This window comes from Ranitomeya imitator, chromosome 2, assembly GCF_032444005.1.
Source record: "Ranitomeya imitator isolate aRanImi1 chromosome 2, aRanImi1.pri, whole genome shotgun sequence".
Taxonomy (NCBI): Eukaryota; Metazoa; Chordata; class Amphibia; order Anura; family Dendrobatidae; genus Ranitomeya; species Ranitomeya imitator.
In genome coordinates, this window is record NC_091283.1 from 560,481,194 (window position 1) to 560,495,572 (window position 14,379).

At 45.4% G+C, this 14,379-nt stretch overlaps 1 protein-coding gene across 3 annotated transcripts in view; it reads right to left on the reverse strand.

Moving 5' to 3' along the window:
• Nucleotides 1–14,379, reverse strand: part of FBF1 (Fas binding factor 1) — a 206,207-nt gene that overhangs the window by 70,623 nt on the left and 121,205 nt on the right. For all 3 annotated transcript variants that reach the window (XM_069752052.1, XM_069752054.1, XM_069752053.1), the window contains 2 exons: nt 6,070–6,177; nt 5,383–5,522 (listed from right to left, as the gene is read on the reverse strand). In XM_069752052.1, the coding sequence (XP_069608153.1) occupies nt 5,383–5,522; nt 6,070–6,177 (248 nt within the window). The remainder of the gene's footprint in view (nt 1–5,382; nt 5,523–6,069; nt 6,178–14,379) is intronic.

The window sequence follows — 14,379 nt, forward strand, 5'->3', positions numbered from 1 at the left end:
GAAGAAAAAAGTAATAAGTAGAAAGGGGGGAGGCGTTCGAGAACCCTGCCCCAAGCGAAATGTATATTGAGGCGGGCCACCGCACTAGCCGTTGACAACTTGTTGTGAGAGTCCCGCCTGGGTCAGTACCCAGGATTCAATGGCCAAGTTGAGAAATACGGGACCTCTGGGATCTAGTGACAACAGACCCTGGAGAGCGGATCTAGACAATCCAACAATCACCAGAAAGAGACAGCGATGAATAGTAATAAATCCGCAAACAACGCCTGACGTGGTCAGTCCAGATCGCCCAGAATCACTGGGATCCTTTCCGTACCTAAAGGCTGTCGGAAGTAGCGGAAGAGAGAAACTTAACTAGCACCACAGAGAACCAGAGCATGCACTGCGATGGTTTTGGGATCTCGAGATCAAACTATGAACTCGAGAACTTTGGCATTCAGTCTGGACGCCATATGATCTACCTCCAGAGATCCCCAGCAAATTCAGATCTGTTGAAGGACTTCTGGATGGAGTTCCCACTTATCTGAGGCGAGACCCAGGAAGCTGAGGAAGCCTGCCGTCCAGTTTTCTTGCACCATCAAGATCACCGAGTGATAGACCTCTGTCCATCGGGGAATGTGAGCAGCCTAAGCTATGACCGCACGGCTGCGGGTACTCCCTTGATGATTGATGTATGCCACAGCCATGGTGTTATCTGATTGTCTCCTGGTGGTCACACCATTCGAAGTCTGTTACAGACTGCTGTAAGGCTAACTATCTCTCGGATCTCCAAAAAAATTGGGAGTTCCCGAGTTCACTGGCGGCTTAGAACAGTGTGGTCACATTCCCCAGCCCAAAAGACTGGAATCAGTAGTCACTACTAGCCATTAAACCGGAAGAATCTCCCCTGATTGAGGGAGGAACTCAGAGTCCACATCTGAAACCTGTCTGACCTGGAGAGGCAAGCGGAGCGAAGGGAACTAATTCCATTGCTGCCACCGTTTTCCCCCGAATCTTCATAGCAAATTGGATGGAATGAGGGGACGAGTTCCAAGAGCATCCTCAAAAAGGATATCTGTTGGGCTGGAAATGGGGAAGACTTAAGTTTAGCGGCCAGCCCAGGCGAGAAAGGGTATCGCAAGTGATACAGACAGACTCAGCGCAGTTCTGGAAGGACGGTCCCTTAACTAGAATGTCATCTAGATAGGGCAGGATGACGATTCCCCAAGAGTGTAAGATGGACACAATGGACATCATGACCTTTGAGAATACTCAGGGAGCGGAAGCAAAACCTAAAGGCAATTCCGTGAACTGTAATGCTGTTAATGAATATTGAACTGTTAATGAATGTTGAAGCATAGGATTTTTTTAAGCGAGGGAAAAAAAAAATCAGAGAGTGGAAGTAAACTCCGAATGACAATGAATGCCAGTAACTCCACCATTTCCCATTGAGGTAGTGACCGAACGGAAGGACTCCACCCGAAAACGGCAGGCCTTGACAAACTTGTTAGAAGATTGAGGTCCAGGATCGGTCAAACTTTTCCTGTCCTTTTAATAGGAACCTAGATCGCAGAGACCTAAATTGTCTAGGACAACCTGTCCACTGCTGGTTGGGTCTATAGGACACTTCCGACCCTAGTTCCTGGGTGGGGAACGTTTTTTGGATGCAGAGTCCGCTTTCCATTCTCTGAGTCAGAATGCCCTTCTGAATGTAATGGCATTTGTTGCTGACAGCGCCGCGCAACTACCCGTGTACAAAGATGCGTGGACGACATAGTCTCCCGCTCGAGAGATTTGATTGGCCAGCTGTACTGCCTCCGCTGAATCGAAGTAGTTAAGGTCTCCGATCAGGAGCCCATTACTTTAGCAACCCATGAAGGGTAGAGAGGTTACCTGGAAAAAACTGAAGGGCGGTAGAATGTGCAGCTGTATCCAGCAGGCCAGGATAAATTATCTCTTGCTGTCATTGCTGTCTTTTGGGTAGGGTTAAAGTGATGAACCCTCGATCCACCAAACCCTTAACAGGGAAGTGTAGAGGGACTGTCCGCCTCCCTTCATCATTCGCTAAGCAGTGGTGATGCAGTGGGGGTGGCTAGGATGCCAAAAGGAGTGCCTCTGTACATCCACCGAGTACAGGCCATCGGGTGGACAGGACTGGCCGTCTGGCACTAGGATTGGCTGCAGAAGAGAACACATGGAGGCGACACTCCATGTGCTCATCTGCTGACGGTGTGAGGAGATCAGTGCCCTTTAAGGGACCCTTCGCCTACAAAAAACAGTCCAGGCATGGCATCCTACATCGCAGGAGAGGATATATGGGGGCGCCACTACATGCGCTTGAATGTTGATGGTGTGGGTAGATCGGTGCCCTTTAAGGGACCCGTTGCCTCTGAAAATCAGCCCAGGCATGGCATCCTATGTAGTGCATCGCTTATCCAGACACTACCTGTCAGGGTGACTGGAAAATGTTCTATGAGAGAATTTAGTAGTTTGAAGGACAGCATGATCCGGAGCAGAACCAGAGTTCTCGTCAACCTACAGAGTGTGGGTGAAGGCGTCAATAAGTAAATCCTGTTCGCTAGAGCCAGGAGCAGTGCCAAGGCACTTGATAGTTCAGTAGCCATTCTACATGTCCGTTTTCTAGATGCCTGCACGTATCTAGAATGCATGCGGCCCCTGCTAGCCGACGGCCCCCTGGTAGGAGAGGATCCATCTACCTCAGTGATGGGATCACGATCCATGGAGGGATCCAATCACTTTGGAGAAACCATTGACATTGGTGAAATAAAAAAAGACTGTAAAAGTCTTATTAGAGTTGTTTTAAAGCTGTGGACTGAGGCCTAAAGTACGCTTCCATGAGCCGTTTTACAAGGCTTACAGAAAATGGTAGAAGAGGATACTGCCGGGGAGGGATTGGGGGTGGGGTGGTTTTGTTGCGTCTCTTAGCCTGAGCAAATAATGTCCCAGATCCTGTCCTGTGGTCCGAGCCTGGATTGGTTCCTGATGCAGATTAGTACTGGTTTCAGCCCTCAAAGACAGGATCCTTCCACAAGGCCGCTTCCGGATGCACGTGTCCGGAAGCGGAATGAGGGGGGTGGGAAGATGGCCCCCGAGAACACAACGGCCACTTCTTGTTCTGCACGAGAAGCGCCAGGATCGTGGGAGGGGCCAACGGAAAGAGTCATCGCGTGGGCGGCGCCTTTGGGTTGCGGCCTAGCGTGGGCCACAAGCCGGGGACTACTTTTTTCGGCACCTCCGGAATAGAGGCGGAGATACCGGCTTGCAGCCTAGCACAGGCCACTAGCCGGGGACTAAATTTCTTGGTGCCTGCCCGAACAGTTACCAGCTTGCGGCCTAGCACAGGCCTCAAGCCGGAGACTAAATTACCAGCACCCGACTGGAAAAAAGGGCCATGACGGCTGTAGGGCCCCACTGACTGTCCGTGCCGGGGTGAGAATGCCCGGCCGGAAAAAAGGTCCTGAGGATCGCGCTGCAGGAGCCCCCCGGGATCCCAAACTTACCACCGGAGCTGGAGGGAAGGCAGAACCGGCACTCTGCTTGCAGGTGCAGGAACTCTCCATCCACCATCCCCTTTTAGAGGGGAGGTGGAGAGGGACCGTCCAGCTCTTTGCAGCTCTGCAGTTCAATCAGTGGTGGTGCAGCGGAAACAGCACGGGATGCCATAGGGGCCTCTGTGTATCCTAAGGATTCACTCCTCTAGGATTTCACAGGGCTGTGTCTGGCTGCAGCCTGGCTCAGAAGGGGGTACATGGAGGTGACACTCCATGTTCCCGTGTGTTGCTGGTGCGGGGAGATCGGCGCCCTGAAGGGAACCGTCAACCCAAAAATACATAGTAACATAGTAACATAGTAACATAGTTAGTAAGGCCGAAAAAAGACATTTGTCCATCCAGTTCAGCCTATATTCCATCATAATAAATCCCCTGATCTACGTCCTTCTACATAACCTAATTGTATGATACAATATTGTTCTGCTCCAGGAAGACATCCAGGCCTCTCTTGAACCCCTCGCCATCACCATCTCCTCAGGCAAGCAATTCCAGATTCTCACTGCCCTAACAGTAAAGAATCCTCTTCTATGTTGGTGGAAAAACCTTCTCTCCTCCAGACGCAAAGAATGCCCCCTTGTGCCCGTCACCTTCCTTGGTATAAACAGATCCTCAGCGAGATATTTGTATTGTCCCCTTATATACTTATACATGGTTATTAGATCGCCCCTCAGTCGTCTTTTTTCTAGACTAAATAATCCTAATTTCGCTAATCTATCTGGGTATTGTAGTTCTCCCATCCCCTTTATTAATTTTGTTGCCCTCCTTTGTACTCTCTCTAGTTCCATTATATCCTTCCTGAGCACCGGTGCCCAAAACTGGACACAGTACTCCATGTGCGGTCTAACTAGGGATTTGTACAGAGGCAGTATAATGCTCTCATCATGTATATCCAGACCTCTTTTACTGCACCCCATGATCCTGTTTGCTCAGGCCTGGCTTCCCACATCGCAGGAGAGGGTTAGGGGAGGCAACACTCGCCGTGCTCGCTTGTTGTTGGTTGGGGGAGATTGGCCCCTTGAAAGGGTCCGTCGCCCCAGTCTTCCTCGTGAAAAGGGTTTAAAAAGATTAAAAAAAAGAAAAATAAGAATAAAATAAATAAGTATGGTCTGAATAGGAGACCACCGTGTGCCTCCTAGGGACACTAAGCATGAACTGGTTCTGTCTAGAGCCAGTGAGCGGTGTATACTGCAGGGGAGGAGCTATCTTTCTTTGTATCACTTAGTGTCAGCAGCATACACCCCACGGTCCTGTGCCCCCAATGTGGCGAAGTAGAAATCACAGTTTTGTCTGCTGTAGATCTATCAGTTTTCTGAATACTGCGCTCTGTATAACCCTGCCCACACTACTGATTGTCATTTTTCTGCCTATGCACAGGATACAGGTTGTGCGAGCAGGGTTATACAGAGTTCATGATTATGGAGGTCTACAAGATATCAGGTTTACTAGTCTTCTAGTGATAATCTCATTGTGATAAAACAGTGATCAAAACTACAGAAAGAAGCCCAGTAAGTCACACATCGCTGAAATCAGTGTCTCTGTCTCTACATTATGCTGCTTACAGATGAGGAGTCAAAGATCTAGTGACAGATTTTATTTGAAATAAATCTATATACAGGGCATATGTACAGGGCAGGGCAGGCAGAGTTGTTCTCTCACAGTAACTGTGTATTGTAGCCAGAGTAGCGGACTAAGAATAATAGTGACAACCACAGATCCGTGAGGTTACAATGTATAAAGTATACTATAAAAATGTATAATACTATTGTGCAACATCTTTAACATGGCCACATGATAACATCTAGTTTACAAGCTAACCAGTGTGTTGGCATACCTCTTAACTGGCCCTCTCTCTGACGTGCTCCAAGTTCCAACTCCTGGGATGTGTTTATTTGGGTGCTCTGCACTCTCACGGACAGATCGCTCAGCTTATGAGAGAACGATTCCATTTGCTCTATGATTCCATTTAAGGACCTAGGAAAGTTAAATAACCAAAGAAATAAATAACCCAAATGCAAAAGTAATAAAAGTAAGATCACAAAGAAAAGTCATATTTGATAAGACAGTTTGTATGTATTTATAGGGGTGTATAAACTTTTCTCATCTTCTAAGATAAAGTGAAGGAAAATTTCGAAACTCAGTATCTTTGCAGTGGTATGTAAGAAGCGTAATCATGTAAAGAAGAATATTTTACAGCAATCAACTGAGTATAAGGGCTTGTATACTGCAGAGGAGTAGTGTCAGCCTCCTGGTGGCAGCAGCATACACCCCACGGTCTGTGACCCCAATGAGGCGAAGGAGAAAAAGGATTGAACATGTTAAATCAACATACCCCATCCTTTGTCGTGTGTCTAGGCAGCGTGCACACTCACCAGGCAGTTGTTCATATGACAGCAATGTTACATGTATGGTCAACTTTTGACAACTAAAATGTTGGACACATTTCTCTAGACATATACATCTAAAAACAGCATAAAAATAATCAGTATAACCAGTGGGTCATGCAGGAGAAAAGACAAACCTCGTGTGTGAATTAGCACTGGTTACTGCGTCGATTTCCTGATCTTTCAGGCGTTTGAGCCGCTGCAGCTGGTCTTCATGGTCTTTGCACATTTCCTGGACAGAAACTCTGAAGGGTGGGGAATACATAAAAATGTATAAAACACTTATTTTCAAAAGATGAAATAATTAGTTTACTAAAATGGCAGCTGTGTTTTCAACAAACTTTGCAAAAATCAATAGCAAATGCAGAAGTAAGAAACATTGTAATATATTTTATCAGATAATTCTTCCTTCAACACTTATTAGCCACTTCTTCCTGTGCCAGACTTCTGAATTTGCCATACACATAGGAAAAAAAAAAACCACACATCTCAAATCCATCTTGCCCAAGACCAGATGGACTGGCAGCAGCTCACTGTGTTGTCATGTGACAAGGTCCACTATACTCTCTGGAGAGTGGAGGGTGAATGGGAGTAAGGAGCAGGCAGAGGGAGACACAGGAAGATCCTGCTTAGATTTCTAACGCCTCTTGTAAATTCCCCCAAAGTCGGTAGCCAACGGTCTGTAAATCAGACATTGCTTTTGAATTGTTCAACATAAAAAAAAGTAATAATAATTAAAATGGCCTGGACAGAAATGATGATGCAGTTAACTTATCTTTTTGTTGTACAAACTTTTGAGGCAATCAAATGATTTCTGTAACTCTCAATGATGCTTCTGAATATGTCCACAAGTACGTATTTTGCTCCTCACGTCTCAGGTGTGAAGGGTGCCTTCTCCAGACTTCATATTTCAGCTCCTTTCACAGATGTTCAATAGGATTTAGATCCTTAGGTCAGGGTTCACAGAAGTCACTTCAGAATAGTCCAATGCTTTATTCTTAGTCATTCTCTGATGTTTTTAGCTGTGTTTTTTGAGTCATTATGCTATTGGGAAACCCATAACCTGCGACTCAGACAAAGCTGTCACTGGGCAGCACATTTTGCTCCAGAATGCATTGATAGTCTTGAGATTTCATTGTACCCAGCACAGATCCAAGATACTGCCAGATGCAGCAAAGCAGCCCCAAAACATAACCAAGCCTCCTCTATGTTTCACTTTAGGTGCAATGTTCTTTAAATGCTTCATTCTGTGAACATAGAGCTGAAGTGAATTGCCGAAAAGCTACAGTTTTGTCTTCTCTTTTCAAAGGATATTCTCTCAGAAGCTTTGTGGCTTGTCAATATAAAAAAAACAACAATATCCTAAAAAATATCTTTTTAATGATTAATATTAAAATCTTAATAAATAGTTAAATACATAATGACCACCGACATCAAAAACACCTAGATCCGAACGGGGTAGAAAAAATAGTAAACATACCTGTTATGATCCTATCACCGCAAATAGAAGTAGCCGTGGGGTGTGCCTAACCAGACCTAGACACCTCGACACAGCCGGAGAACTAAATATCCCTAAAGATGGAAATAGGAAAACTCTCTTGCCTCAAAGTAGACCCCCAAAGGATAGGTAGCCCCCCACAAATAATGGCTGTGAGTAGGAGAGGAAAAGACACACGCAGACCGAAAACAGGGATAAGCAAAGGAGGCCACTTCTACCTAGATAGGAAAGGATAATACAGGATACTATGCGGTCAGCATAAAACACTACAAAATATCCACAGCAGAAAAATACAAAAACTGCACCACCTAACTAAATATGTGGAGAGTATATCTGCGACTCCAGCGAATCCAACTAGACTGAGAAAAACAACAGGCACAGTCTAGCAGGAACAAAATAGAAACAAGATCAGCACAGAAAATAAACACACAGCAGTGTGTCTAAAAAAAAAAGCAAACACTTATCTTTGCTGAAATGGCAGCAAGCAGGAGGGGCCAGGCAGAGGACCAACACTTCCAAAGGAACATTGACTACTGGCACGGACTAATGAGTCCTGCAAAGCTAAATACCCCAGTCCGAATTGCAATTAGCAGAAACACCTGTCCAAGACTGCTGCTCAGGAATAACTGCATTACCATCAACAACCACCGGAGGAAGCCCAAGAGCAGAATTCACAACAGTACCCCCCCCTTGAGGAGGGAGGGGTCACCGAACCCTTACCAGAGCCCCCAGGCCGGTCAGGACGAGCAAGATGAAAGGCATGAACCAAATCAGCGGCATGGACATCAGAGGCCGAAACCCAAGAATTATCCTCCTGGCCATAACCCTTCCATTTGACAAGGTACTGAAGCTTCCGCCTCGAAAAACGAGAATCCAAAATCTTCTCAATCACATATTCCAACTCCCCATCGACCAACACAGGGGCCGGAGGATCAACAGAGGGAACAACGAGCTCCACATATTTCCGCAACAAAGATCTATGGAAGACATTATGGATAGCAAGAGGCCGGAAGCGCCAGACGAAAAGACACCGGATTAATAATCTCAGAAATCCTATAAGAACCAATAAACCGAGGCTTAAACTTAGGAGAAGAAACCTTCATAGGAACATGACGGGAAGATAACCAAACCAGATCCCCAACCCGAAGCCGGGAACCAACACAGCGACGTCGGTTAGCAAAACGTTGAGCCTCCTCCTGAGACAACACCAAATTGTCCACCACCTGAGCCCAAATCTGCTGCAACCTGTCAACCACAGAATCCACACCAGGACAGTCAGAAGGCTCAACCTGCCCAGAAGAAAAACGAGGATGAAAACCAAAATTACAAAAGAAAGGCGAAACCAAAGTAGCCGAACTAGCCCGATTATTAAGGGCAAACTCGGCCAATGGCAAAAAAGCCACCCAATCATCCTGATCAGCAGACACAAAGCATCTCAAATAAGTCTCCAAAGTCTGATTAGTACGGTCGGTCTGGCCATTTGTCTGAGAATGAAATGCAGAAGAAAAAGACAAATCAATGCCCAGCCTAGCACAAAAGGCCCGCCAAAACCTAGAAACAAACTGGGAACCTCTGTCGGACACAATATTCTCAGGAATACCATGCAAACGGACCACATGCTGAAAAAACAACGGAACCAAATCAGAAGAAGAAGGCAATTTAGGCAAAGGCACCAAATGAACCATCTTAGAGAATCGGTCACAAACAACCCAGATAACCGACATCCTCCGGGAAACAGGAAGATCAGAAATAAAATCCATAGAAATATGCGTCCAGGGCCTCTCAGGGACCGGCAATGGCAAAAGCAACCCACTAGCACGGGAGCAACAAGGCTTGGCCCGTGCACAAGTCCCACAGGACTGCACAAAAGACCGCACGTCACGCGATAAAGAAGGTCACCAAAATGACCTACCAACCAAGTCTCTGGTACCGAAAATACCAGGATGACCGGCCAACACAGAACAGTGAACCTCAGAAATCACTCTACTAGTCCATCTGTCAGAAACAAACAGCTTCCCCACAGGACAACGATCAGGTTTGTCAGCCTGAAATTTCTGAAGAACCCGTCGTAAATCAGGAGAAACGGCAGAAAGGACCACCCCTTCCTTCAAAATACCGACTGGTTCCAAGACTTCAGGAGAATCAGGCAAAAAACTCCTAGAGAGGGTATCAGCTTTAATATTCTTAGAACCCGGAAGGTACGAGACCACGAAATCAAAACGAGAAAAAAAATAAGGACCATCGAGCCTGTCTAGGATTCAACCGTTTGGCAGACTCGAGGTAAATCAGATTCTTATGATCGGTCAAGACCACAATACGGTGCTTAGCTCCCTCAAGCCAATGACGCCACTCCTCAAACGCCCACTTCATAGCCAACAACTCCCGATTGCCGACATCATATTTGCGTTCAGCAGGCGAAAACTTACGGGAAAAAAAGGCACACGGTTTCATTAAGGAACCAACAGGATGTCTCTGAGACAAAACAGCTCCTGCCCCAATCTCAGAAGCGTCAACCTCAACCTGAAACGGAAGAGAAACATCCGGTTGACGCAACACAGGAGCAGAAGTAAACGACGTTTAAGTTATTGAAAGGCAGAGACAGCTGCAGAGGGCCAATTCGCCACATCAGCGCCTTTCTTCGTCAAATCAGTCAAGGGTTAAATCACGCTAGAAAAATTAGCAATGAAACGGCAATAAAAATTAGCAAAACCCAAAAATTTCTGAAGGCTCTTCACGGATGTGGGCTGAATCCAATCATGAATGGCCTGAACCTTAACCGGATCCATCTCTATAGACGAGGGAGAAAAAATAAAGCCCAAAAAGGAAACCTTCTGCACCCCAAAAAGACACTTAGACCCTTTCACAAACAAGGCATTGTCACGAAGGATCTGAAATACCATCCTGACCTGCTGCACATGAGACTCCCAATCATCGGAAAAAATCAAAATATCGTCCAAATATACAATCAGGAATTTATCAAGATAATCCCGGAATATATCATGCATGAAGGACTGAAAAACAGATGGAGCATTAGAGAGTCCGAATGGCATCACAAGGTATTCAAAATGGCCCTCGGGCATGTTAAACGCAGTTTTCCATTCATCACCCTGCTTAATACGGACAAGATTATAAGCCCCCCGAAGGTCAATCTTAGTAAACCAACTAGCTCCCTTAATCCTAGCAAACAAATCGGAAAGCAAAGGTAAAGGATATTGAAACTTGACCGTGATCTTATTCAAGAGGCGATAATCAATACATGGTCTTAAGGAACCATCTTTTTTAGCAACAAAAAAGAACCCCGCTCCCAACGGTGAAGAAGATGGCCGAATATGCCCTTTCTCCAAAGACTCCTTAATATAGCTCCGCATGGCGGTATGTTCAGGTATAGACAGGTTGAAAAGTCGGCCCTTAGGAAACTTACAGCCTGGAATCAAATCAATAGCACAATCGCAGTCCCTGTGTGGTGGAAGGAAACTGGACTTGGGCTCATCGAATACATCCTGAAAATCAGACAAAAACTCCGGAATTTCAGAAGAGGGAGAAGGGGCGATAGACATCAGAGGAACATCATTATGAACCCCCTGACAACCCCAACTAGTCACAGACATGGACTTCCAATCCAAAACAGGATTATGTACCTGCAACCATGGAAAACCCAGCACGAGGCCGAACACCCTTGTGAGCGGAGTTGTCTCCTAAATAACACATTGGGCGAAGTGCGGAGCCGTGTGTCCCACCCCCCCCCCCCTTCCCTCCCTTCGACTTTCCCTAGTCTGTTTGTTGACCCCTCCCCCCTCTTTTTTGTTTTTCATTTTTTCTCTAGCTATAACTTCCCCTCTCTCATCATTTGGGGTTATCTAGTTACAGAGTGGTAGTCCACTCGTATTGTATTTCCATGTTGAATTCTATGTTTTTAGCCTTATGTTTATCTTGATTGAGAGGTACTTTGCCTTAATTTGCAAATTGGAACGCTAAAATAGTTACCGTCTTTAATAATGGGCTTCTGTAATACCGGAAAGAGGGAGGTAATTCCTTGTACCTATGTTTGCATGTTAATATACTAATGTTGAAAATGTTTAATTGAAAATGTTTAATAAAAACAGTTTGGAAAAAAAAAAAAAGAAAACCCAGCACGATAGCATCATGCAAATTATGCAACACCAGAAATCGACAATCTTCCTGATGGGCTGGCGCCATGCGCATGGTCCATTAGGATTATTTAGTCTAGAAAAAAGACGACTGAGGGGCGATCTAATAACCATGTATAAGTATATAAGGGGACAATACAAATATCTCGCTGAGGATCTGTTTATACCAAGGAAGGTGACGGGCACAAGGGGGCATTCTTTGCGTCTGGAGGAGAGAAGGTTTTTCCACCAACATAGAAGAGGATTCTTTACTGTTAGGGCAGTGAGAATCTGGAATTGCTTGCCTGAGGAGGTGGTGATGGCGAACTCAGTCGAGGGGTTCAAGAGAGGCCTGGATGTCTTCCTGGAGCAGAACAATATTGTATCATACAATTATTAGGTTCTGTAGAAGGACGTAGATCTGGGTATTTATTTATTATGATGGAATATAGGCTGAACTGGATGGACAAATGTCTTTTTTCGGCCTTACTAACTATGTTACTATGTTACTATGTTACCTGTGTCCAAAACTGGGGCTTATTTTTAGCCAAGGGTGTAGCATCAAATACCCTTAAAGGAATAGGGTTCTGCAAAGGCTGCAAGGGAAAACCACAACGCCTGGCAAAATCAAAGTCCATTAAGTTCAAGGCAGCGCCTGAATCCACAAACGCCCTGACAGAAAATGATGACAATGAACAGATCAAGGACACAGATAACAGAAATTTAGGTTGTACAGTACTGATGGTAAATGAACTGGCGATCCTCTTGGTCCGCTTAGGGCAGATAGAAATGACATGGGAAGCATCGCCACAATAATAACACAACCTATTGAGACGTCTGAAACCTTGTTGTTCTGTTTTAGACAGAATCCTATCACACTGCATAGGCTCAGGAATTTGCTCTGAGGATATCGCCATAGCGCGCACAGTTCTGCGCTCCCGCAAGCGCCGATCAATCTGAATGGCCAGAGACATAGAATCACTCAGATTGAAGGGTGTGGGAAACCCCACCATAACATCTTTAACGGATTCAGAAAGACCCTTTCTGAAAATTGCCGCCAAAGCATCATTATTCCATTTAGTCAATACAGACCATTTTCTGAATTTCTGACAATACAATTCTGCTGCCTCTTGACCCTGAGACAGGGCCAACAAGGTCTTCTCAGCTTGATCCACCGAATTAGGTTCATCATACAGTAATCCTAACGCCTGAAAGAAGGAGTCTACATTAAGCATTAAGCAAAGCAGGATCCCCAGATTCCAGGGAAAATGCCCAATCCTGTGGATCACCACGCAGCAGGGAAATGATGATTTTAACTTGTTGAATGGAATCACCGGAGGATCGAGGTTTCAATGCAAAAAACAGTTTACAGTTGATTTTTAAAACTTAAAAATTTGGGCCTGTCACCAAAAAACAAATCAGGAGTAGGTATCTTCGGTTCTAAAGCAGGAGTCTGAACAATGTAATCAGAAATAATAAGTACTCTAGCAGCCAGCTGGTCTATACGAGACGCTAATTCCTGAACATTCATGCTAGCACAAGGCTCTTCAGCCACCCAGAGATAAAGAGGGAGGAGAAGACAAAGTAGACTGCAGAAAAAAAAAAGGCTCAAGATCTTTCCTCCCTTCTTCTGAGATGCAATTAACTCATTGTTGGCCAGTAGTACTGTTATGATCAGGTGGCCTTGGAGCAGCATGAAAAGACCTTCGCTGGAGCAGTGGTAACTTTACTGACCGCAAACCCTGATCCTATCACCGCAACTAGAAGTAGCCGTGGGGTGTGCCTAACCAGACCTAGACACCTCGACACAGCCGGAGAACTAAATATCCCTAAAGATGGAAATAGGAAAACTCTCTTGCCTCAGAGTAGACCCCCAAAGGATAGGTAGCCCCCCACAAATAATGGCTGTGAGTAGGAGAGGAAATGACACACGCAGACTGAAAACAGGGATAAGCAAAGGAGGCCACTTCTACCTAGATAGGAAAGGATAATACAGGATACTATGCGGTCAGCATAAAACACTACAAAATATCCACAGCAGAAAAATACAAAAACTGCACCACCTAACTAAATATGTGGAGAGTATATCTGCGACTCCAGCGAATCCAACTAGACTGAGAAAAACAACAGGCACAGTCTAGCAGGAACAAAATAGAAACAAGATCAGCACAGAAAATAAACACACAGCAGTGTGTCTAAAAAAAAAAAAGCAAACACTTATCTTTGCTGAAATGGCAGCAAGCAGGAGGGGCCAGGCAGAGGACCAACACTTCCAAAGGAACATTGACTACTGGCACGGACTAATGAGTCCTGCAAAGCTAAATACCCCAGTCCGAATTGCAATTAGCAGAAACACCTGTCCAAGACTGCTGCTCAGGAATAACTGCATTACCATCAACAACCACCGGAGGGAGCACAAGAGCAGAATTCACAACACATACCACAGGAACTCTTTAGATGAAGAGAAAATATTCCTGACACAGTCCCTGTTAGTGGCCCTAATAGAGCTCACACCTTCCTATCAGCGGAGGTTGGCACCCTAAAATTCGATGTGGCACCCCCGCTCCACGTAGACTGTCCCTTCTTGCCCTTGCTGGGCCCTACCAACTACCCACACCCGAACCCCAACATCATACACACACAAAAACCTAGGTCACACTAACAGGTGAAAAAAGTGAAAAAAACAGAAAACCTAAAAACAGGGCAGCAAAATAGTGCTGCAAAACGTCCAGCAAAAATACGTACCCTAAGTGCTGAGATATAAAGATCAGAAAGTCTAATCTGCATAGATTGCCTATCACAGCAGCCCCAGAAAAAAACTG